The following is a 25,103-nucleotide window of genomic DNA, read 5'->3' as shown; positions in this document are numbered from 1 at the left end:
AAGGGAAGAATGGAGTTTGCATGCATGTTACCAATGTCATTGCTTTTGTCTCTTGCAAGAGCAGTTCCGCTGACGATGCCTTGCTGCTCCAGAAGTCCCTCATTCCTGAATTTCAGGCTGCTGGCTGACACCTAGGCTCCAGAGGAACACAGGTGTCTTGGATATGGAAACCAAGGTCTTTATTCAAGGAAGCAGGCTTTCTTTACCAGTATGGGGCCCTTGAACTTGGCTCGGTGTTCAGTGGCGAGCCCCCACTGCCTGTGGAGCATGGGGAGAAGTACTCATGGCAACCCATGTTGCTAGGCAGATGGATGATTGTGTTTTGTTCCTGCCACCGTGTTCTCAGGGATCCTGGCTTCACTTCTAGATATAATTAATGGTAATAAAATCTGAAGGTTAAAATCTGTGGATCTCTAGGGCCATTTCTGTGCCTGGGTGGGATGGGAAACACCATCCTGCCACTTATATATAAAAGCGAGAGTTTTTTTCTGCTGCAGCTCTTTAGGCGTAGTCCCAGAGGCTAAGCCCTGCCAGTAGCTCTTTGACATTCAGGAATATTGCTGAGAGAAGGAAATACTTCCTTTTTCCTAGTAACTAATTTTTAGTGCATGTTCAGCCACTCCTTCTGACATGCAGCTTTGTTGAAGTTGGACAGGAGCAGCTAAAGATCCATAGGATCAGAGCTGTATAGAGCAGCAAGAGATATTTGCCAGGACAGCTCCAATGCCATCCTGTGGACCAAGAGGATTTGAGATGCTGCTATTATAAGTGGCCTTCAAAACTATTCTTTTTCCTTGTCTTCTCTCCTTCTGAGTTTACTTACAGACTCAGCCAACCACTGAGCTTTCTCCCTCTAAAAGAACATCTCACCCTTCCTGCCTTCCTCCCTATTTCTCCCTCCATTATAATTGCATGGTCCTACTTCCTGGCTGATTGAGGTGCTTGTCAGGCCTTTACCGAACTTCTTAACATGGCAGAAAACTATTCTTTTTTTGATGGATTGTTTTTCTACTAGTTCAGTAACTCATATCTGCTCTGAATGAATGGTGGAGCCAGCACAAGGCAGAAGGAGGATGTGCAGCCAGCAGTAGAAAAGGAAGGACAAGACTTGAAGAAAAAACTGGATCCTGCCCTTTTAGCATTGATGAACTTCCCATGTCTCGAGGAATCATACCCTCTGACATTTTATTTAAGAGATCAAATTTTGGGTTTTTAGATGTATTACCTGTATGAAAAATGAAGGAACTCCCTTGACAATTTATGTGCTTTTTGCTGTTCTGTAGGTCAGAGCAGGAAGACTTCTATTTTTCAAAAAGAAAACAAAATGATGACAGATCAGGTTAATACGAAAATACCAGCAGTCTGGAAGAGGTCAATGGTAAAGCCAGTAATGGTGGGCATGCCTATTTGTCTGTCTCTACCCATTCTGTTAGGCTTCTCTTCATCTGGTCCAAGCATAGGATCAAAGCCTGAAGTAATAAAGAGAACAAGGCAGAAGAGAAGCTGTCTTCCCTCCCACACATCAAGGAGCAAGGTAGCTGCTCTCAGTGTAATTTGCCCAAAATCTGAAGAGAAAGATACAGCACAGGCAAGGAACGATAGAGTCTTTTTCTCATTTTTATCTGGTTGCTGTGTATCGTTTGGGTGAACAGATAACGTTTAGATAATACTCTGTTTTGAAGAAGCTGTTTCTGAGTCACTCAGATCAGCAGCTGATCCCAGAGGAAGAGTGGAATGGAGATGCCAAATGCATTTGGGTAATTCATGTTATATTGGTGAAAAAGGGTACTGCGACATGGAAACACCTGAGTGGCAGGGCTGAACCCATTTAGCTACAGAGGAGTTATAGGTAGACTCCTGTCAGAGAGTCGTAGCTATTCATTTACTTTCTCTGCAAAGGGGAAATGAATACGCTTCTTTGTGCCTTCAGCTATATGGTTCCCAAGGACCCACAGAGGGAGTTCCACAGTGGAGGCCTTCAGCAAGTGTTCGGAGCAAAGATGTCTCCAAACACTGCAACCGTGAAGCCATGGGGGGACACTGCTTTGTAGGATGTTATTATACCTCCTTGAACTGCTTTATCTTTTACATCACTTATCCCATTTTGGAGCTGTTTTTTATTGCTGAACAAAATTTCTGAACATATGCACAGAAAATATACAAAATGTGTGATACGACCCTGCTAGCCGAGAGGAATGTATGTGATGAAATTAGGTGCAGAGGCAAGGGTACCTTACGTCTATTAGACTTCAGCAGATCCAGGCTTTATATCAACAATGCTGGTTTCTTTCATATTTTCCCTGAGATATTTTGTGACATTTTTAAAATGAAAAATTACAAGTTTAAAAGGGTATGTTCTCTTCAGAGGAGCTCTTTAAAGATCTTGCATGCAGCAGCTGATATTTCAAGCTGTTGAATTAGTAGTTCTGGGTTTCCTTTTGTACTTGTCTGTGCCAAAATGCGATTAGTTGTTTCATCCCACTCATACCCTTGGTTTGAGATGTCTATGCATTAAGTCAGAAGGGAAACAGTCATGTGGTTCAGGTCCAATATTTGATCTGCATTATAATTGTTAACATTTTTTTCCTACATAGATTTTTCAAGCTACGTTGCCAGGAAATTTTAAAGCAGCAAGTTGTCATTTTGAAGTGCTTTCTCATTCCATATTTTGTTCTGCTCCTGGAGACACACCAAAGCCCTGTGTGTCAGGAATTGGGGGAAGAAGGGGAAACAGGTGCTGACACTTGGCTGCAAGCTATTGAAAGCAAAAGGAAACTCCAGGCTGGAGCAGCTGATGCAAACGATGCACTTAGATTTACAGTCATTGTCCTGAGTGGAATCTCAGCAACACAGGCAGGACAGTGCAAAATACTGTTTGCTGAAATTAGTATTAGCTGTAAGTCACAAAAAGTTCTGCACCTAGCCTAAAGGTATCAAACTTAGCAAGTAGAAACACCTGGGATTTGACCAATACTTTTATATACTCAGAACAATGCTCTCCCTGAGGAGCTATTGTAGCAGCTCATGAGGTCTGGAGTCAGCTGCTACAATGGGACGTAGATGTTGTGGCACACACAAGATGTCATAGCTATTGCATACTTCATGATTTCCCCTTTCTTGGTTGGCTTTTACACACTGCTTTTGTTACCATCCCTCTTGGAGGAAACAAAGACAAGTGTGTGTCAAATAGTAGGGAAGGGTGGTGAGGAAAGCCAAGCTCAAGCCCTGGTGACTTTGCTGGGGAAATGTTAATGGTAAGTGGCTTGAGTGGAGTTGCTGTCTTATCATGTCACATTTGCAGTGACTTAATTCAGTTCAAAGTGTACTGTAAAAACACAAGAATCTCAATAAATTTGCACAATATGCAATATTTGTACCTATTTTAAAGCTGAATGTTGTCCATATTTTGCATATAGATTTGGCATGAAAACCTGAATGACTAGAACAGGGTTTTTTAAAGCTTTTATTAGTGAAATGTGGTAAACACTTTGAACTAGCATAGCATTTGTAGGAGAGCTGTAAATGTCTTATGATGAATCAGGTGATCTGGAAAATGACATCAGAAATCTAATGCTGGGCACAATATTCAAGAAGATGAGATTCCACATTTGGGTTAGGGGAGGGAAGAGATAAGAACGCTCCATCCTTGCCAAAACAACGTATTTCGTTATTTTCTTCAGTTTTGAACGTGCATCTATCCACCACCATAGATCTACAACCAGGAAAGACAAAGGTTTTCTGTGTGGAGGGGTTGAGGAAGTAAGAAACAGGACCCCTGTAAGACTGAAAGATAAGGGCCTGTCCTGCTTCTGCTGTTGCATCCTCTAACTTCGGCTGCCATGCTGTTCTCACCAAAATTTCTGTTATCAATTTGAGAGGAAGCAAATCTGTGCTACTTTTGTAGTCAAACTTGTAATCTGAAATATTTAGTTACTTTAATAAACTGTTCAAGTCTGTAGATAACCTTTCAGTGGGATCACCTTTGTTAGAGAGCATAATCAGCTGTTTTCCCAACAGAGTGATGGTATATTCTCTTGGGTATCTATTACACCCTCTTTACTCTGAGCCGCGTTCAATAAAAATGCAGAAATAAGTGGCTGAAAGGCAAATAGCAAATGTTATAAATGTTATTTAAAAAGTAAGCTATTTTTTTAAAAGCAAAGAAGCCCTGTTTACCTTCAGTGTGTTTTCTGAAATTTCAGGCTTCCATGAATACTGAGCGCATCATAACTGATTGTTTGAGAGGTGGAGATGAGCGTGTGAGGAGTCGTCATCCACACGGGCTTTGCAAAAAATTTAACATCTGACAAACAAGCACCTGCTGTGGCGAGGACAAGGTTTTAGTTCTAGGAATTTCATAAATATTTATTTTCTACGAATATAGGGTTGCATCTTGCTGGAATATTAATATTTATATTTTTTCTTCTTTCACAGTTGTTTTAGAGTCAGAAGAACCAGGCATCGCAAGCATGCCTGCTAAAACACATAGCTAAATTTAAACTGCACAGTTTTAATATCGCCAAGACAGAATATTTTAGCTGTTTCAGAGCAACGGTATTTAGAATAAAATGTTCTTTCACTTTCTAAAGCTTAGATACACGGAAATCTCTGCAATTCCTGGGAAAACTCTGTTTTTAAGAGCAATGGAGCAGTGGGAAGCGGCAGGCCCGGGGGGGGCTCGGCCAGAGCCCGGCCGTGGGGCCAGCGGCACGCAGAGCCGCGCGGCACCGGCCCCACCTCACGGGCCAGGTAGGGGTTTCCGTCCCGTTTTATCTCTCTTTGGCACAAGTGGGAGTAACACCCCAATCCCTTGCCTGGGGCGGCGCGGGGTCCCGGGGAGCAGGCCGAGCCTCTGCGCTGGGCTCTGGATTTTGGGCTCCATCGGTGTTCAGGGGCGGCTACGGCCGATCCCTGCCCCCGGCTCGGGGCCGACCCCCGCCACGCTCCTTCCATCGCCTTTCACTTGCTTTGTACGCTAGCAGGCCGCCGAGGCCGCAAGCGGAGGGCTTTCCCGGGCGGAGGGACGGCGGCTGCCTCTGCCAGCCCGGCCCGGCCCGGCCCGCTGGGCAGGCCGCCGGCCTCGCCGCGCCCGTCGGCTGGGAGGAGGAGAGGGCCCGGCTGGGCCCGCGTCGCCATGGAGACGGCGCTGGGCCGCCGCCATGGCGGTGAAGGAGGGGAGCTGTGAGGGTAAGGCTGGGCCGGTCCGGGGCCTCCAGCCCCGCGGGGAGTGCGGGAGCGCCGGGCTCTGGACGAGGGGGGCCCGCCCCGTCGCGGCCTCCGGTCTCCAGCGGCGGGAGACGCCGCGGCCGGCGGGGTCACCCCTTCCCGGGGCTGGTGCCGCCGTGGCACACGGACACGCACCGGGAGACCGACGTTGTGTGCGTATATGTATATATATGAATGCATGCACTTTTACGTACACACACATAAATACACCCTCGCATCCCATTCAAGGGCCTCAGGGCGAAGGGATCTCCCCAGCACTCCTCTCACGGGGGATGCCACCAGCCGCCCGCTGCGATGCCACCCGCGGTCAGTGCCACCCGCGGGCCGTGGCCACGGGTGCTGGCAGCCTCCTGACCACGTTACCGCCGCGCAGGGCGCAGCCGGGGATGGCAGCGGGGCCGACGGCCTCCTCACGGCGCGGGGCGGTGTCCGGGGCGGCCGGAGCCGCTGCTGGAGCCAGCTGGCCATCACCTCGTGCAGTCATTTCTGGATGCATCGGGCTCTCTCTGCCAGGAAAAAAGTAATCTGTGCTGCTGATAGCACCATGGCTTATTTTTAGAGGCAAGCGTGCTCTACTTTGGGGAGTGTTGCCAGAAATTATATTTTACAGGCTAAAGGTAATTCCTCCTGCAAGGATAGTCAAGTATCATTTCAAGGAAAATGTACTTTCTGTAAAACAGTATTCTGAGTTCTAAAACCCATCCTTTCCATAAGTAAACTTGTGTCTGTTGTAATAGCCTGCAAATTCTGAACATTGTATTTGAAATAATCTAAATGATGGCTTATTTCTTGTTATTTAGGAAAAAGCCAATATATTCAGTAGAAAATTCCTGTATAAATAGTTGCTGTGGATGGTACTGAATGAGTAATTTGATTTTGGTAGAAGTATTTCTAGCATGTACTTTGCAGCATGGATATCTTGCAGAAATCAAGAAATAAGACCGATGTAGCTTCAGTGAGGACTGTTCTAAAAGTATTATTTCTTTTATACTGTTTGTCGTTTTTGTTTAGTCTTGTGAAAGCATATTTTCCACATCTTTCCATTTTTCCAAATGAAGCTGAGGCACAGCCCTGGCAGAGGTGGAGAGAGATGATAGGATAACAGCCTAGAAGCCTGCTGTCCCATCTGAAAGGAGGGAATCTGGTGTTCTGGCAGGGTAACAATAATATTGGGAAGTTTGTTGGTTCCATATATTTTGGGCACCCATATGTACGATACTGAGATTTTGCACCATGTTGTCAGTCCACAGGCAGAAACTCTTCGAGAAGGAAGGCCGTAGTGTTTTGACTGTTTGATTAATGGCTTTTAATGCTGTTTTTGTAGTTTCAAAGCGAGAATACTTTGTAAGAAGTTTAATTCCTGTATCACTGAAGACAGTCTGTCTTGGTTTTTTTGGATTTTTTACGCTTTTGTTTTTTAACATTCTGTAAAACACTATTTCCAATAGACTATCAGATGTTCTCTTCTAGAGGAAAATTGTGCTTTCATCCTAAACGACCTTGACCCATAAACTCCGTTTCTGGCCCTACCAGGCTTCCTGATGGATCATGGAAAGTGACATACTGGGCTTTGGTTTCCTACCTGTAGAATGAGGACAATAACCTGTACTGCACAGACAAGGCATCTGCCTTACCTTCCATCACGTGTGAGAATCATAGCCTGTTATTAGGCAGACCAGTGGCTTATTGCCCTATAAAGGTGTGTCTCATTATTATAGACACAGCTGAGGTAGGCTAACAGTGTCTTATTAAGCTGCAGAAGCAGCCCCATAAGCATAAGTCTCTTACACCCATTTCAGAGTTGCTATTAGGCTTCTTGCAGATAGCAGTTAGAGGGTTAATTAGGGTTCCCCAGTTCTGGATTCACACACTTATCATGCTTTCTTCTGACAAGCATTCCACACCTATGCAAACTGCAACATTTATTATGCTTCAAACAGAACAATAACATTAGTTGTATTGTCAAATAATTAGTCTTTAGGGTATTCCTCTTGGTTCTTTGTAGAACTGCAGTTCTACCAGCTTTCACGGTAAAGGTTTCCCTGAGGCCCTATTATTTTCAAGTTTTGTCATCTTCAAAGTTAAAATGCCTGCCTAAACGTTTTACAGATGTGTATGATGTACACAAGCAAAAATGGTGAAAAGTCAAATCCTGCAACCTCTTGTACGTCATGTTACTCACATGAGTATTACCCTCTACCTTACGCAATTCTTGTGAATAGAATCTTGTATGTTCATGCCCATACTAGCTGTGGCTACATGTTTTATATATGAATTTATATCCCTACATTTGTGCTTTCAACATTGTTTCATGCTTTTTCTTCATACCCATCTGATTATGCTAGACTGCTTAATCTCTCTTCTGCATATTTGTCCGTATCTTCCCTCCTATCATTCTATTTCTCTTTTTCTGCTACTTAATTCAGTCTGTCTGTTCTTCCATTTGCTCTCAGATACTTTCTTTGTAATTTGACATAACATGTCAGATTTTCTAAGTTTTAATATCTCTGATCTCAATGCTGATGTTACTGGAACCTGAAAGGAAAATGTCAGACCGGTAGTGCCTGAAGTAGAACTAGACAGAAGACAAGACATATTTTTCTCCAGCTGGGATTTAAGAAATCACATGGAAGTACATAAAGGAGAAAATGCTCAGTGTTGCTATATCATTATGGAAATGTTATGTAATTGATCAGTATTAGAGTTTTTCTAAGACCATATTCTTTGTGCCAGTTAGCACATATTTAAAAAGCAATTAATTAAGTCATGAATTTTAATCCAAAAGGAAGTATATTAAATACTCTGAGCTCGTTTCACCCACTTACGCCCATATGAAACTGAATAACTAGTTCTGGATAACAGATGCCCTCCAGAAAGATACCTGATTCTGATGTGAAGACCTACGGAGATGGAGAACAACCATTCTGTGATGATGGTTTTCTCTGGTAAATGATTAGTAGCTGTTCTGGGTAGTTTGAGTTACAGCTGCAATATGTAATCAAGCCTCACAGACCCTCTTTCCTACTTATAAAACAGTTATGTGGTGGTCGTTAGTGGGGATGGGAAAGAGTTTTCACCCCAACTTTAGTGCCTTAGGTACACATTAACAGTGTGTTCAATCATACGTATATATCTGCTCTTTAACTGCAGCAGTTTGCTGCCTGACACGCTGGTGAAATCAAGAGGTTTACTGGAGTTTACATTTGGTAAGAACTAGCTACATGTCCCATTCAACAGCTACCTTCTTGCAAAGAAGCGGAGCTGCCCACATTTCACCTGCCTTGCCAAATCCTTCCGGGTCTGGACGTAGGATCTAAACCTTCCTTCTCCATGTCACCTGGCTCTGCCTGGATTCTGTGTCACTAGAGATACTGAAAATGTGCTATCACTGCTCATTCTGTTTTAATAAAGTTGCAATTCCAAGCTTAGAAAGCCTAGTAGCTGCCACGAGCACTGTAGGCAGTTGTAACCATTAATTCTGCTTGGAGCACGCTTAATTAACATGAGAATTTCAAACCTGACACAGAAAAGTGCTTAAGCTGTGTACAGCTTTGGGGAATCCCGCTGTATGGGATAATATGATGCACGTGACACCTAAGCACACTAGGACATTTAAGGGTCTTGCTACACTGAGGATTTTAAAATGTATTTTTAAGGGTTTCACAAATAATCATCATCATTTGAAAGGTACAAAAGCTATGCATTAGACACAACCTTCAGGCTAAAGTAGTCCATCAGACAAATCATCTCCAATTTGAAAAGTGGCAGTGTTTCATTTATGGAAAAAAATTACAAAATTAGTATGAGTTGTTAAAAATAAGTAGCTTTCACAGGGCTCGAGCAAGCAATATTTCAGCTCTAGAAGAAAATCTGAATACATGAGATCACTTAGGAAATCAGTGTGCAGTTTTATCACAGTGGAATTTACAGATGAACACTGAATATTTTTATATCCTCTTGTTGACGTTACTGTGAGAAATTACATGAGGAGAAAAGTTTCTATCTTTTATTAGACGGTAATGCAGTTTAACATGCACCCTGGCATCAGTCTGAGTTATGTTTTAATATTTGTACTTATCTGAGAGTGAAACAAAAAATAAATTGTGTCTATCTCCCATGGACAAACACAGGCTGTAGATCTGATCTTCTTGGCTATATTCCTGCAGTAAAAGTTGATCTCAAATGGAGGTAGAGTAGGTAATTGTGGATTGACAGGTTCTTGTTTCCATGGTGCATAAAATGGCAGAATTTTTTCAGTTTGGCTCTACTTCTACCTGACTTACTGAATAAAAAATTGGCTGGTGTGCAGAAAGGCTTTAAACTTTTTTGTCTTTTCAACAATGCCAACCAGCAGATATGCAGTGCTGACAGGGAGCTTGCGAACTCCCACAAATTATCTTTCCAACAATAGTTAACATGTTATTAAGAATTTCCATGTCTACATACTAATTATTCTGAGATCTGAGGGGTTGGGGGTTTTTTTGCAATTTAGGAGTACCTTTGTTTTGCATGAACAGATACAGCTTTGTTTCTATTGGCAATAGAATGTGGCGGGCTCAAGGCAGTGGAAGGGAAATGGTCTTTCGGGTAACAGAGGTCTGACATGAACCTGATGTTGAATGTGCTCAACATTCAGCCCCCAGGTGGGAGGTGGCCCTGCAGACAGGGGTGCTGGTCATGCCGCTGCTCTGCCCTGGCCAAATCCTGCCATGGGGTCTGGCTGCCGCTGCTGCTGTTTCTGCCATGGGGGTATGGTTGAGGTGGTGGGGCAGAGGCTGGAAATAGCTCCTACACATCTTGTGAGGTATCCTGAGGGAAGAAGCAGCTGTGGCAGTGATGTCCCAGCCCAGCCTGTGCAGCGGTGGGCCTTGTGCCTGGTGCGGCAGAGGTGTGCACGGGACAGTTGGAGGTGGGGCTGGGGATGATGCAGAAGGTGGCCAGAGAAGCGGGAAGGTCCTTGCACACAGCTTGGACGTACCCCATGTGGGGCTAAAAGCTATTGGCATAGTAAGGGGCAGGAGGTCCCAAAACCCACCTCTGGCCCCCACAGCTTTTGAGACTGGATTATGTGCTACCTGGCAGGTCACAGGAGATACTTTTATAAATGATCTTCAATTGTAAATGCCTGTCTTTAAGAAAATTACAGACTCCAAACTTTTTGGGAATGTGACATTACTGCTGAATGGTACATAGGCATGGGTAGTATGTAAAAGCCCCATGAACCTCAGATTGGAAGGGATTTCCCTGAGCCCAGCCTGGGGCTGTATACAGCCATAACTTTCAAAAGCTTACCAAGCTCCATCTTAAAAATGGTAAGGATTGTTGTGTTGTTGGTGTAAGGTCACAGGAAGTTCTGGACCGTTATTGCTGATGGTCAGGTTGAAAATTAGACATGAATTCTGAAATTTATCCATGTATCCTTTTTCTTGCTGTTAGTCAGCTTTCTTCTTTAGCTTAGTCTGCCTCAAATGGTTAGAGAAATAAGTCTTATTCTCCATTGATGATAAGTGTAAATGTCTTAAATTTGTCAGCTGAAATGCTGTTCAAATTCAGAATATTACTCTTAGGCAAACAAAAAGAAAATTGGAAGTTCATGTTCATTCACGATACGTAAAGGAAGTGACTTAGCACTGTAAGTGACACTTCCAAGACAGCTCCTTATAAAACACACAGCTGCAGCAAACCCTTGTAAATCCCTTGCCATTTGTTTCACTGTAACAGCCTTCCCTTGCTTGGTCAAAGCCCTCACTCCAGAGTAGTGCAGGTAGAATTGCAACTGGTCTAGAAACTGTGTTTTTTTAACCCATTTGAGACTCTGTCAGGCAAATTGAAGGGCTTGTGATAACGTAATAACAGCATGTATTAAAAGTCATACTTAAACCCCCTCATTCTTCCATTATATTGTAGACAATTACAGTTCTTTCAGAAGAAGAAAGTTTACAAACTGCTGTATTCTAGCAGCGCTACTGTGGTGCTGTAGTTAAACTTTATAATGGCTTATCTCTAAAATTCATTAACACAGCACTAATATCCGCTTGATTCTGGTTCCTGAGCCCTTGAGCAATCAGTGTGCAGAGGCAGTTTAGTAGGCATATTCCATTTATGAGATGTTTGTTGCTACCACACATGCAATCAGATGTACATGTGTGCCGTTGGTGACAAGTTGTAGAGTGCCCTGTTGGGGCCATTCCACATCACCGGCAGAGTGAGCTGCTGCTGTGGGGCGCACAGCAGTGTGTGTACTACTGCATTTTGGTGGAGCTTGGTGTGGTGCATGTGTTGTAGGCTGTGGGTATTGGAGTCATCCTTTGAGGCTCTGCCATCTGCTTCTGGGGCCAGCATTGTGGAAAGTCCAGGAAAAGTGGAGACAAATGCCTTCTGCAACCACACAGCATAGCAGCATGGGTTGGGTCCTGCCAGTGTCGCAGCCTATGTAAGCTTTCTTTTCAGCAGCAGTTGTAGGTATAGCAAGACTCTCAGCATCACCAGGAGAGCTATATATACTTGCAGGGCGGTTTGCAGTTGGTGATGAAAGAGAATATGAGTATGGGCTACACATAAGTCTTTCATTATATCCCAGGTGTGGCTGAGATGAAAGATACGGAGCAAATTGCAACAGTGGAGATTACTCTTTTTGCCAGCTCTGAGCTGCAACAGGAGTGCTGACTGATACAACTGCCAGAGTTGGGATTTCATGGATATGCAAGGCACCCCTAACAGAGATTTATGCTCAGCTTATCTCTGCCTTATGAAAAGGGAAACTTCATGCAGCCAGTATTGACTTTAAAAAAAAAAGTCACAATTATTTTTTGCAGGCTAACAAATGTCAAGTGCTGGTATTTCTTTCACTTCACTGTGGGAAGGGTAACAGCATGACTTTCCTCAAGAGATGTATACGATATTAATTGTGTATTATCTATGAATCAAAGGCATACAGGAGGCAATCCAGATCTGTGCATAGATGGGACTTCCTTGCCTTCTTTGGGTGACTGGAGGCATGTCTCCACATCCTCTGCTCCGAAAGGAGATCTTTATATCAAAAGGAAAGGATTTTTCCCCCATTGTTCCACAAGTTAGTTGGACAAAGCACGTTGTTTCACTGCCCTCAGCGTCGGTTGCATGCAATGGCAAGTATTTGGCAGCTTGTCTGTGAACACCAGCTAGCAGAAGGAGAACTTTGCTGTCAGAGGTGGACCTGTGCAAATGATTTGGGTGAGTGATATTACTCGGAGCTTGCTGCTTTGGCTCATGAAGCTCAAGGCTTCATGAAGTCAGACTCAGCCACCACCTGAGTAGCTGCAAAATGATGATGTGCTTGGCTGGCTGAAATCTAGGTCATAATTGAGACCTGTTAAGTCCAATTTGGATACGTGTTTCTTCCTGAGAGTGGTGTTTGCATGCTGCTTCCAAACTAATAATCTGCAGCAGTTGTGAGGCCTGTGGAACTAAAGCATTGCTATGGCCAACTGCTTAGGAAGACTGGCAGGACCAAAGCCTGAGACCCGTAGTTGAACATTTCATGCTGTGTCCTGATTTTTGCTCTAAAAATGTTACAGCTACTCCTGACATAAAATATTTGACACCTTATTAAATGAAATTGCATGTTGTTATGATCCAGGACTCAGTAGCTTTTTCTGTCCTGTAAGGTCACTGTGTAACTGTCCTATCCTGGAGTCCTGAGGCCCCTCCAAGAAGTGGAAAAAGGCAAAACAGGTTTGAGAAAAAAAAAAATGTTTCAACACATGATGAAATATGAGATAAAAAAAAGGAATTAGCTTTTCTGCAAGGACTCTTCAACAACAAATGCACAAAGCGTGAGCAGATTCGTGTGGAAGCTGGGAAGAGAAAAGCTGCTATGGTCAGGGTAGGTGCTGTTGTATTTTGAAAGATGCTCAGGAGGACTGCCAAGCATCTCTGCTGTAAGGAGTGATGACACCAGATTCTTTCAAGCTCTAGAGATTACCCCCGCTTTTTAGCTAGAGTTTGGGCGTACTCAGGGCATACCCTGCGTACATTCCTTCTGGTTCTCAGTGCTGAGTATTCTCTGGAGGATATAGGCAATAAGCTGTATGTTACTGTTTGAAGCATGAGCCTGCACTATTTAATACGGGGGTGACAATGGGTTAGGATACAAGGAGTAAGGTGCTTAAGAAGGTCAGGTCAGGGCATTAGCTCTCACTATTGACTGTTTCAGAGCTCAAAGGGACTTTGTACTCAGGGTGATAAAAATCTGTAAGCTGTAGCTGTAGGGAAAGGTGCAAGATAGAGCTGTGACCTCGCACAGCAAGGTGCTTATCACTAAGCGCTAACTGCAGTACCCCCAACAGCCAGGGGGACAGTGGGAGATGCCAGGAGGAGCTCAGGGCTGTGGCTAGGTGGAGCTGCACCAGGTTCTTAGAGCAGCAGCAGCAGCAGCACTGTAAGTTGGAGCTGGAGGACGGCTGGGTGCCAAGTGTTTGCTTGTGCACTTCCCTGCTACTTACAGGCAGTAATCCTCCCACACAGTATCATCCTGGCTGGTCAAAAGAGAGAACAGGAAGCCTGCCTGTGATGCTGCATATGGGGAAATCCAACTTGCATTGCCATTTCCTGATGGAAGGGCATCTGCCTACCAGCGAGGCAGGGGATGACAGCCTCCACTGGACCATTTTCCTTGCAGATGTAAAAGGAGTGCTGTAGCACAGCTTACAAATTACTCACTAGAAAATGTCAGAGTGTCTTGCAATTATAGCCGGAATGAGGCTGACTTGTGGTTTTGTTTTCTGACTTTTTTTTTTCTGGGCATGCTTCTAGGTCCAGAACACTTCATCAGCAGGACAACGTAGTGCTGTAGCCAAGTCCTGGCCCCAACCTGCACACCTGCATTTCCAAGGCCTGGACTAGCCCATCTCAGCTAGGTGCTGCTATGGGCCACTGCCTGGGCTTGTGGTAGATCAGAATCCCTGAGAGAGTCTTGTTTTAATTGCTTTGACCTGGAATGTGATGCATACTGCATCCCAGCTGTGTAGTGATACCAACCAGCCAGCCACTGCACCTCCATTTCTCCTCTTTGGCAGATGCAGACCAAATCACAACTTCATTTTGTGCAGTGAAAGTAGGAAGGACTCCTTCTATACCATCCCACCAAAAAAAAAAACAACTTGAAAAATTGATCTCGCATCAAACCTCAGCTAGTGCAGAGGTGTGAGAAAATTGAATTCCAGCTGAGTATAGCCAGGTAGTATTCCTTGATTATTTCCCAGGACTGTAGGCTTCTCTGCTGATGCTTGTGAAGACTGGCGCTTCAGTATATATAGATATATATGTAGATATAGCACATCTGCACAGATTGTGTACAGTAAAAACATCAGGGAGTATTTTGTTGAGCCTTTCCTGAAATGCATGAAGTGCTATCAGTGACATGGATTGATATGTACCTGTGTTACATCACTCAGACTGCCTACATAGAATGGAATTTTCCCTAGCAAACCATATGACTGTAGCATCCTTCCCCCATATATCCCAGGATTAGTGTATACCTACTTGCTCTCACCAACAAGCTGCACAGGAATTCTTTGAACAGCAAGGAGGAAGGATTTTCTTGCCTGTAGGGCAGGGGAGAGACTAATCACCTTTTCCTGAAAAATAAGTCATATCACCTGAAGCTGGATCTAGACTGCCAAGGACACAGTCACATGCAGCACCTGAAGAGGTGTGAAGAATATGATGGCAAAACTGCAAAGCTGGGAAAGGAGATTCAGCAGAGCAAAGGAGTGCTATCCTGAAGGGCACAGTGCTCCAGGGCAAAGCAAGCAGAGTCTGCCGGTGGTGTCAGCCACCTCTGCCTGTGTGCATTTCTGTGTAAGGAGCTCAGCCAGGTAATAGGAAAGGCAGAATCATATCCCTTACCACAGGTTCAGCACGTGCCGCTGCTTTTTTAAAAATTGTACCAAACTTCCGTATGCCTTCCCCACCAGCAAACCTGCCACATGTCCAGCCCTGAAGAGCACTTAGTGGAGTTCTACAGACTGTAAGAAACACCCTACAACATGAGCAGGGTTCCCGCTGGGACCTCGTCCCACTCAACCAGTCCTAAAATCTAACATTCCTGGCCCCTCTTCCCTTCACTTGCAAGTTCTGCATGGTTATAAATAGTTTCAGTAAGTTTAGAGTAAGCTTCCTTTGCATTTTATATGTAGGAGGTCCTTATGCCTTTTATTTCTTTGACAAACAAATTGCTATCCTCCTTTCTGGGGATCTCCAGAAAAAAATCGCTTGGAACTGGGGAAATTAATGTCTGTGTTCTGGAAGCCTGGGCACAGGGAGGCTCTCAGGGTTGTAGTATAGAAAATTATGCAGAAAACAGTGGTTCCCTCCAACATGTGGACAATTTTGTTTTACAGCAAGCATCTGTCAAGGATTTTGCAGAGGCAGCAAGGGTATCCCTCGTAATTTGCCCTTCTCCATTCCCATAGGCAAATGCATTATCTGCAGCAAGCCCAGGTAGTGATTGTAGTTCCACTGGGGCATCATGCTGACATACTTTGCAGTCTGGATCACCTGGCTTTAAGAAATAAAGCGCAAGCTCTGCACAGTGCAAGAAAACAGGATCCTGGTAAAGATGTGGGAGTCAGGTTTAATGCAGCAGCTGTTCAGGCTGTTATATTGTTATGAATCAGGGCAGATAGGTATGAGTTATCAAGTACTGAGGATACAGGCTGATCTCTGTGGACTGGTGTGGGAACTGTTTGCCCAACACAGGCCAGGCAAAATAATGGCAAGAGCAACCAGAAGTGACAGCATTAAAAGGGGTTTGATGACCTGCAGGAATGTGTACCGTGAGGGAAAGAAATATTTTTTCCACTGGTGAAGAACCAGATTTGGTCCAGAAGGGAGGGCAGTAGACAAGATTGACCTTGACTCCAACACCTCTGGGGTGATGTAAGTGGGACAAGAACTTTGTGAATGGTGGATATTTCTTTTCAAATCAATACACTTTAATATGAACTGTGTTTTGGAGGCAGTGTGAGCTATGGATTTAAACACCTTTGGATATACTAGGTGATGAAATGCATTGACTGTTTATGGCTTCTTTTCCAACTCGATGTGGCATCCTCCATGGCCTGTTCTATGTTATAGTGCCAGTTAGAATAAGAATTTTATGAGCAGCTAGAAGCTTGACTGCTTATCAAGGCAGCGATAATCTCCATACTTACTTTGTTTCTCAACAGTTGAATTAGTTTGTTAATTGCCCCGTTAGTTTTGGTTCCCCCACGTATTAAAACATCTGAATCTATGGTAGCTGAGAATGCCATGGCATTTAAAACACCACCTACTGAGCAATAAAAACCTAGGATAATATTCAGGATGTCTTGTTTCATTAGGTAAAGTTACTGGCAACTTGTAGTTCCATTAGTTGCCTCTGACTGTCACAAACTGGATATATTTTGCATATTGTTGCATTTTTCAACTTTGAGGTTGAAATGCACAGTTATTATGTAATATTTTTTAAAGTCTTTAATGGATTTGTCAACTTTTAACTGAAATAACCAAAACATTTCCTTTGTGGTTGATCTGAACTCTTTTTATTTTATATTGCTAACATCATTCTATAAAATAACCTCATTCCCATGGCCAAAGCTAGAGTCCAGATAGAGCTTAATTTTTTATGTCACTTTAGTATATATTTTGCCCATGTTACAATTGTCTTATGTAAAGACAAAAAGGGAAACTTCTGTTTAATATTTTTGTGTCAGAATTTGAAGTAGCTTTTGCAGTTACCTTTGCTACAGCCTTCATCAAACTGACAGCCTGTATTTTATTATCAGACATCGAATTAATTACTAGCATTTTCTAAAACCCTATTTGCTGCTGGTGGTTTTGTTCTTGTGGTTATTCGCACCACATGCCATGGGGTTGTGCAAAGATTGTTCTGATTGCTCTACTCTGAGAGCTCCGTTCTGTGTATCTGTTTTAAAATATAGTCCCTTTATTTTTATTCTCTATTAGTAATGTAATTACTCTAGTGGAAACAACCAGGTAATTTTTCATCTCTCACTTGTATTACCATTAGGAAAAGAAGTATGATGACAGGGTGAGGTTATGCTCTTGCCCCAAGGTTGCTTGCATACCTGATGATGAGTGTAGGGCTTTGGTTTTGTTGATTCACACTGATTATGGGGTTTGCTTGTTTATCTAGGTACTGCACGGTGTATGCTGTGACAAACATAAACAATAGGGAACAGTGATATGGCTAGCTTCTAACAATTTTGAAAACGTGAAAGAAAAAGCTTTTACTGTTCTTGAGACTTCATTTTTGCTTCTCTGAGAATGCTTGAAAGTGATCTCTGCAGAACCCAGTTAAGCTTTTTTATCTTCTACAGGAAACAGACTAAAATTTAGACTGCCTAGGTATCTTCTGTGATAACATGGGATGCTTCTCATCCAGGGGACAAAGCATTATCCCTTTCCTGAATCTGCAGGCCATAGCTTGGATCCCCAAACTGGAGTAGGTACCATGGTCAGTGAAGACCTCAGCCTCGTAATTTCCTGGGAACTGGCATATACCAAATTTAATTAAGCTGCATTTTTATCTCTTTATTCAATCTGAATGGCTAAACTCAGGTGACACATTTCCCATTGGTGCCATCAATACTTTGGGTCAACCTGTTTTCTTCAGGTTGTAGTTCAGGAATGGGTTTATCCCTTCTTTGGAGGAATCAAGCTGCTATATAAAGCTCTTGATTTTCTTCAAACTCTGCTTGATTTGTCTTTCCAGAATGAAGGCTCTTCAGTGAACATGCACCTTAAATTATTTCGTTATGTATCACAAGAAACAAAGTAATAACATTGCATATTCCGCAAGCTTACAGCTTAATCATATTGTTCCTTTCTGTTTTGGTATCTAATACATTAATGTCATACATGCTATAGGAGGTACAGAGTAGAGAAGAAAATATTCCTCTTGCCTCAATTTTTTTAGAACATGGCATACAATTACTGTTTCAGCATATTAGGCTGACTGTACATTCAGCTGCCTCTGGAATTAAGAAGGTCACTAGAAAAAAATCTAATGTATGCCTTTTTTCCTACAAGAGCAGAAAAGTCTTGCCAATAAGTCACATTCAAATGGCCTCAAGATTGTTTTCTCCCTGTGTTCCTTTTCCTCAGTAATTTCCTTAAAATAGAATTACTTAAACCTGTAAGGTTTCTTCTTTGGGATGGGGCAAGGTTTCTGAATTATTTTTAAGTCAGCCAAGCTCCCCACACTTAACATGAAGGCAACACAAACATTTGTGGCAGAATAATTTAGGGAGTTGTATACTTTGCTTTGGAGTTAGGAAAGAGATGCAGTAGCACAGGAACACCTTACGCTGGTATCACCAAGAATTCATCTTATGACACCACATTGGCTTTCCCTTATTGTTGTGGAAACACAATGTCTTCATAAAACTGTTGAGCTTATTTGACAGTGTTTGAGGTTTCACTTGTGCTGGTGATGCTGAGTATCGTGACTGCTTTTTAATATCTTGACCTAGGTGATGGTCCAGTCAACACTTGCTTAAAAGCCTGATTAGATCTCATAAGAGCTAATTGATAACCTCCTCTGAGATGCAGTTGTGAAGTCTCTTATTGATTTTGCTTCATGTTTAAACAAATATACACAGTACATTTCTTCTCATTAGAACTACAGTCAGATCTGGTGGATTTTGGTTTTTGTTCTTTGGGTTTTTTTTCCAATTCTTACGCCCTTATTTCCATTAGTGATTTTGTGAAGGATTTTGGAAGAGGTCAGATGAAACAGTGGCTGCAAACATCAAAGACAAATCTCTTCTGCTTTCTAGTTCATCTCTTTCATCCTTTTGCCCTGTACACCTAGGTAATAAATTGGGAATTGCCCTTAAAGGGAACATTGTACTAGTTTCACATTTTCAGGAATAGCACCAGTCTCCCTTCTTACTAGGAACTGTTCCTGCATCTTGTCACATTTCCAGGATTTTAACTCCATATTAAAGTTGTAAGGAGTAAGATCTGTTTAGCTATTTCTGCTTATTGGCCAAACCATTTTTTTGACCATGCAGTAGGCTCAGTTTTTAAGCAGGGACTTCATGCTTACTTTTTTGTACCTTTTTCCATCTTCGGCTGACTCAGATATTCCCCATAACTCAACCACCTTCTCACCTCTCTTTTTTGCTTGGCATTGTATGGCAAGACAGAGTGTTACTTGTGTTTTTGAGGATGATAGGAAGAACTAGGATTTGCAAAGGACAATCATAGGGGCCTTATGGAATAGTGTTGGAGCAGTGTGGGGAGGGTGATAAAATAAATAGCTTGGATCTGTGAGCAGAAAGAGAAGGTTCACTGAAGTCGAGTGGAGATTGCAGGGGGCTTTAAGACTCACATTTTCTCATGTGGCAGCCTTCACAGCCATGTCCCCTCTCGTGTCCATTGCCTTCTTATAAATGTTCCTTTTTCTTCATGGCAGTCTTTGCATCTCATTCCCAGTTTTTCAACTGACAGGACCAAGATTGCTTCCTACATTTTTGGTTGAAATAATGGCTAGTGGGAAAGAGAAGAAATGTTGCTGGAGTATGCAGCCACTGGTACAATTCTGTACTTCCTGCTGATAAGCCCTGGTTAGTGGATGGGGAGATCTACAAAAGAGCTGTTGATAACAACACTTAAGTAAAACCAGAACAACAACATGTAAATGACTCTAAAACTGTCTGTCACTGAGTTGGGGTTACCCACTTGTGTCCTTTCAGACTGACTAGTTCAGCAAGGCATCCCTGTGTGAGAAAGCGTTCCTGTCACCAGGCACCTCAGGTTTCCTCACACCTGCTTGTAACTGTAACAAGTACCATGAAGAGAGGATGGAGTAATTAATGAGGTGTCCAGAGGCATATAGGAGTTTAAATACAAAATTGACTATATTTGTTAAAATATACCTAGATTAATCTTTTTAAAGATTAACGTTTCAAGTGTGTTGAGGAGTAACACTAAGTAATAAAGTTAAGTCCACTGGTGCTTCTACAAATCAGCCCTTAATTTTACTCTTTCCATAGCACGAAAAGAGTTTCAGAGTATCGCATTGCATAAGTAGGTTCATCAGGCTGCACTGGGACTATATCTTTTCCTGTGAGCAGCAGACATGCTGCTCGCTGGCATTGTAGGTGGTTGTTTAATGTTGGCCTACCTGTTCTTTTGATACGGCTTTTTTTCTGAACGTAATTTCTCTTCAGTGAAAGGAAGGGTTGGCTTTTTGAACCATCAGAGCAACTGGCCCTGAGGAAGAAAAGAAAGTGAGCTCATGCAGTTAAATGAATAGTAGAATCTATAAAATTTTATCAACTATAAATCACTTTTTAAAATGCTCATTACTCAAGAGTCTGGCAGAGCCACATCTATTTAATTGCTTCTATTCCCTACAAAGACTGAAGCTGTAGTCTATGAAGAAGAAATGCCACGACTGAGGAAGGTGTGCTGCTTAAGGGCTGGCTTCAAATGGGCCTCAGAGTGCTGGGGAACAGTTTGGACAAGCTGAAGAAGACAATTCTGTCTGAAAGAACCAGCAGAATTAATTTGGGATCCCCAGCTCCCTGTCAGTCTTACTTAACTAGCAGCATCTAGAGATATATCTACTTCATGCTAAACAAACTGGGAAAATAGCAAAATATTCTTATAGTGAAACTCAAATGGAAGAGGGAGGTTCACAGTATGTGAAATAAGGGACTGGCCACTTGGGAGGAATATAGGAACATTGTCAGGATATGCAGAGATGCAATGAGGAAGGCCAAGGCTCACTTGAAACAAAATCTGGGGATCAATGTCAAAGATAACAATAAGGGCTTCTTTAAATACATCAGCAGTAAAAGGAAGACTGGGGATACAGTGGGGCCACTGCTGAACAAGGAAGGGGCCCACGTGACGCAGGATGCAGGAAGGTGGAGTTATTGAATGCCTTCTTTGCTTCGGTCTTTACTGCTAAGGCTGGCCCTCAGGCATCTCGGCCCTCAGGCATCTCAGCCCCCAGAAGAGAGAGAAAAAGTCTGGAGAAAGGAAGACTTCCCCTTGGCTGAGGAGGATTGGGTCAGAGATCACCTAAGCAAACCAGATCCTTGCAAATCCATGGGCCCCAATGGGATGCACCCGCGAGTGCTGAGGGAGCTGGCGGATGTTCTTGCTGAGCCACTCTCCATCATCTTTGAAAGGTCGTGGAGGACAGGAGAGGTGCCCGAAGACTGGAGGAAAACAAATGACACTCCAGTCTTCAAAAAGGGCAAGAAGGAGGACATGGGGACCTACAGAGCAGTCAGCCTCACCTCCATCCCGGGAAAGGTGATGGAGCAGTTCATCCTGGAGGTCATCTCCAGGCATGTAAAGGAGGCTATCAGAAGTAGTCAACATGGATTCACCAAGGGAGGACCATGCTTGACCAACCTGATAGCCTTGTATGATGGTGTGACTGGCTGGGTTGACGAAGGGAGAGCCGTGGATGTTGTATATCTCGATTTCAGTAAGACATTCAACACTGTCTCCTATATCATCCTCATAGACAAGCTAAGGAAATGTGGGTTGGATGAGTGGACAGTGAGGTGGACAGAGAACTGGCTCAACAACAGAGCTCAGAGGGTCATGAACAACGGAGCAGAGTCTGGATGGAGGCCTGTCACTAGTGGTGTTCCCCAGGGGTCTGTGCTGGGTCCAGTCCTGTTCAACATATTCATCAATGAGCTGGATGATGGGACAGAGCGTAACCTCAGCAAGTTCGCTGGTGATACCAAGCTGGGAGGGGTGGCTGATACACCAGAAGGCTGGGCTGCCATCCAGCAAGACCTGGACAGGCTGGAGAGCTGGGCCGAGGGGAACCTCATGAAATTCAACAAGAGCAAGTGCAAGGTCCTGCCCCTGGGGAGGAACAACCCCATGCACCAGTACAGGCTGGGGGCTGAACTACTGGGAAGCGGCTCTGTTGAGAAGGACCTGGGAGTGCTGGTGGGCAGCAAGGTGACCCTGAGCCAGCAAAGCGCCCTTGTGGCCAAGAAGGCCAACGGTGTCCTGGGATGCATTAAAAGGAGTGTGGCCAGCAGATCAAGAGAGATTATCCTGCCCCTCTACTCTGCCCTGGTGAGACCACATTTGGAGTGATGTGTCCAGTTTGGGGATCCATAGTTTAAGGAGGACGGGGAACTGCTTGAGCAAGTCCATTGGAGAGCTACGAAGATGATCAGGGGACTGGAGCATCTCCCTTATGAGGAAGGGCTGAGAGACTTGGGTTTGTTCAGCCTGGACAAGAGAAGACTGTGGGGGGATTTCATCAATGCCTATAAATATCTAAAGGGTGGGTGTCAGGACAATGGGACTAGGCTCTTTTCAGTGGTGCCCAATGACAGGACAAGGGCAATGGGCACAAGTTGGAACATGGGAAGTTCCAGCTAAACATGAGGAAAAACTTCTTTCCTGTGCGGGTGCCAGAGCAGTGGCACAGGCTGCCCAGGGAGGCTGTGGAGTCCCTTCCCTGGGGACATTCAAGATCTGCCTGGACGCGTTCCTGTGCCCCCTGCTCTGGGTGTGCCTGCTCAAGCAGGGGGGTTGGACAAGATGATCTCCAGAGGTCCCTTCCAACCCCTGCCATTCTGTAATTCTGTAATTCTGTGATAGTACAGGAAAGGAAACCGATAATGAATATACTTTTAAGTTAATGTATCTGAGGAATGGATTTTAAGATATTTTGTCTTCTTATTGCATGTGTGGTAGGAAAAGAAATGAGAACAAGAACATGAGAAAAAAATGACAAGTATCTGAAGCATTTTAGCAGCATAAAAATTGAAATAGTGTGTCATCCCTACAGGACACATATGCAGGAATAAGTATTTGTAGGTATTGGAATCTTTTTTTGGCATGGTATGTTTCAATATTTATTTAAGCCATTAGAAGTAATCAGACAATTTTATCTTTGATATTATGTATATTTTTTCTAGTTAGTAGGATGAGTGAAATCTTTTATTTGATCACAGTGTAGGTGTTTCTGTCCTGAAAACTGCTAAAAAATTGTTCCACAGGCCAATATGAAACTTTCATTGCTCTACCCATGGAGCAGAATCTCCTTGTACAGAAAGATTTCAGTACATTAGAGTGTCACATCTGCTGAGTTAACTGCATGTCTGATCTCTTGATGCCCTTCTTGAAGGTATAGTTTTAAACCTTTATCCATTACTTATCCTAGAGCTGGAATCTATCTTTCTCCCCCTCCCAAAGAGAGGTTTAGAGTGAATCATAGAAGTCTTCAGATAACTAGCTTTGCCATCCTGACTGTGCTGAATATCTTTGGCTTTCATTCATACAGGTAGGACAAGAGATCTAAGCAATAGCTTATTAGGTGTTCACTCATCTCACAGAGAGTCTTCAAAAGGACTACAGTATATTATGTTTTCTTCCATGGATATGGCTCTTCATCACAACTCCCTCTCAGTTCTTGGAAGAAATATAGATTAGCTGGTACCAAGATTAAATCTTCAAGTTCATTTCATTTCTCGACCTTTATTTGTCAGGCCTCTTGCAACAGGTAAGATTAATGTATACTGTTCTCATGAAGGCAAAGCTTGAAAAGGCTGGATGGCTACATAGTTCCAGTACTGGAAATCTCTCCCTGCCTCCTCCTGGTTAATTTTTATTCCTGCAGAAGGCTCACTCACCAAGCCAAGAATATACAGCTATAAATATTCCTTCAGCATTTCGCTACTGCAAGACATAGTGTACAACTGAAGTGCCTGATCTCAAGAACTAAACTCCAACAGTCTACACTGGAGGCTGGATCCAAGACTCTTGGAAGTCACTGAAAAGACTCCCATCAAATTTAGTAGTGTGAGAGTCTTCAGGTCCTCTTCTACAATGAATCAGGTCCACTTAGATTTAACTGTATTTTTTGGAAAGGAATTAAACATGGATTTTACTGCCTAGGCACATAAAAGGTAGGCATTACTGTCAAGCTACGAAAAGAATACAGCTTGTCCTGTATCTGGGGACTGAACAGGGCTCTTTTTCCTCAGTGAGTTCCAGTCTCCAATCCATTGTACATGTACCTGCCCTTGCTTCCATCAGAGGAATAAAGTCAGAGAGAGGAATACAGGATCCATTCCTTCCTCTCTTCTCTTTACATGTCCTCTGGGGAAGTCCAGTGCCAAACAAAATGGAAAGCAGCAGGCACCTGTACCTTTATAAGAGGATGCACCTCACTTCTGTATGAAAAAGAGTTTACTTATATCTGGGTCAATCCACTACTGTATTGAAGTTTTCGCAGCCTGTGGTGGGTTGACCTTGGCCAGCTGCCAGGCACCCACCCAGCCGCTCTCTGCCCTCCTCAACAGCACTAGTGGAGAAAATACCATGAAAAAGCTCATGGGTTGAGATAAAGACAGGGAGATCACAAAGCCAATGTATTGTTTAGCTATGTTCAGTTCTGATATCCTTTGCCAGAAAAAAGACATTTCTGTCATGATGGTAAGGGAGCAAATGAAAAAAATGGTTGTAGACTGTAGCCGCAGAGATTCCCAGACTATTGGGATTGCAGAAAACTAGGTATGAAATTGTTATGCCTGTGGAAACAAGGTCCAGTGGTTTAATGCCAGTGAGAGCTGCTCAATGACACTTAACACCAGAGGAGCCTAAAGAAGAAAATAAATCGGTTCTAATACAGGAGAGCTATGTTTTAATTATTATGTTGAAAATACAGAAGAAAAGTGTGCAAATGAGAAAATAAGTGTACCTGATACCAATCCCATGTTCTGTTTGTCACTCAAATTTTCTCTGTGGCATTTGTGGAGGCTGTGGGGCTAGCTCACAAAATGCTGCCTCCTGAGAGTTGGTTTGCCAGCTGGAGTTTGGAGCTGTATTTAGCC

The 25,103-nt window shown here is 43.4% G+C and overlaps 1 protein-coding gene across 1 annotated transcript in view; it reads left to right on the top strand.

Moving 5' to 3' along the window:
- The first annotated feature begins 5,060 nt into the window (after positions 1-5,060).
- The window catches only part of DRC8 (dynein regulatory complex subunit 8), a 40,061-nt gene continuing 20,018 nt past the window's right edge, over positions 5,061-25,103 (top strand). Inside the window, exon 1 of the mRNA XM_075089364.1 lies at positions 5,061-5,187. Coding sequence (XP_074945465.1) covers positions 5,160-5,187 — 28 coding nt within the window. The 5' untranslated portion in view covers positions 5,061-5,159. The remainder of the gene's footprint in view (positions 5,188-25,103) is intronic.

This window comes from Phalacrocorax aristotelis, chromosome 3 (genome assembly GCF_949628215.1).
Source record: "Phalacrocorax aristotelis chromosome 3, bGulAri2.1, whole genome shotgun sequence".
Taxonomy (NCBI): domain Eukaryota; kingdom Metazoa; phylum Chordata; class Aves; order Suliformes; family Phalacrocoracidae; genus Phalacrocorax; species Phalacrocorax aristotelis.
The sequence above is the reverse complement of the archived record's forward strand: the minus strand, read 5'-3'. Positions and strand labels throughout refer to the sequence as shown.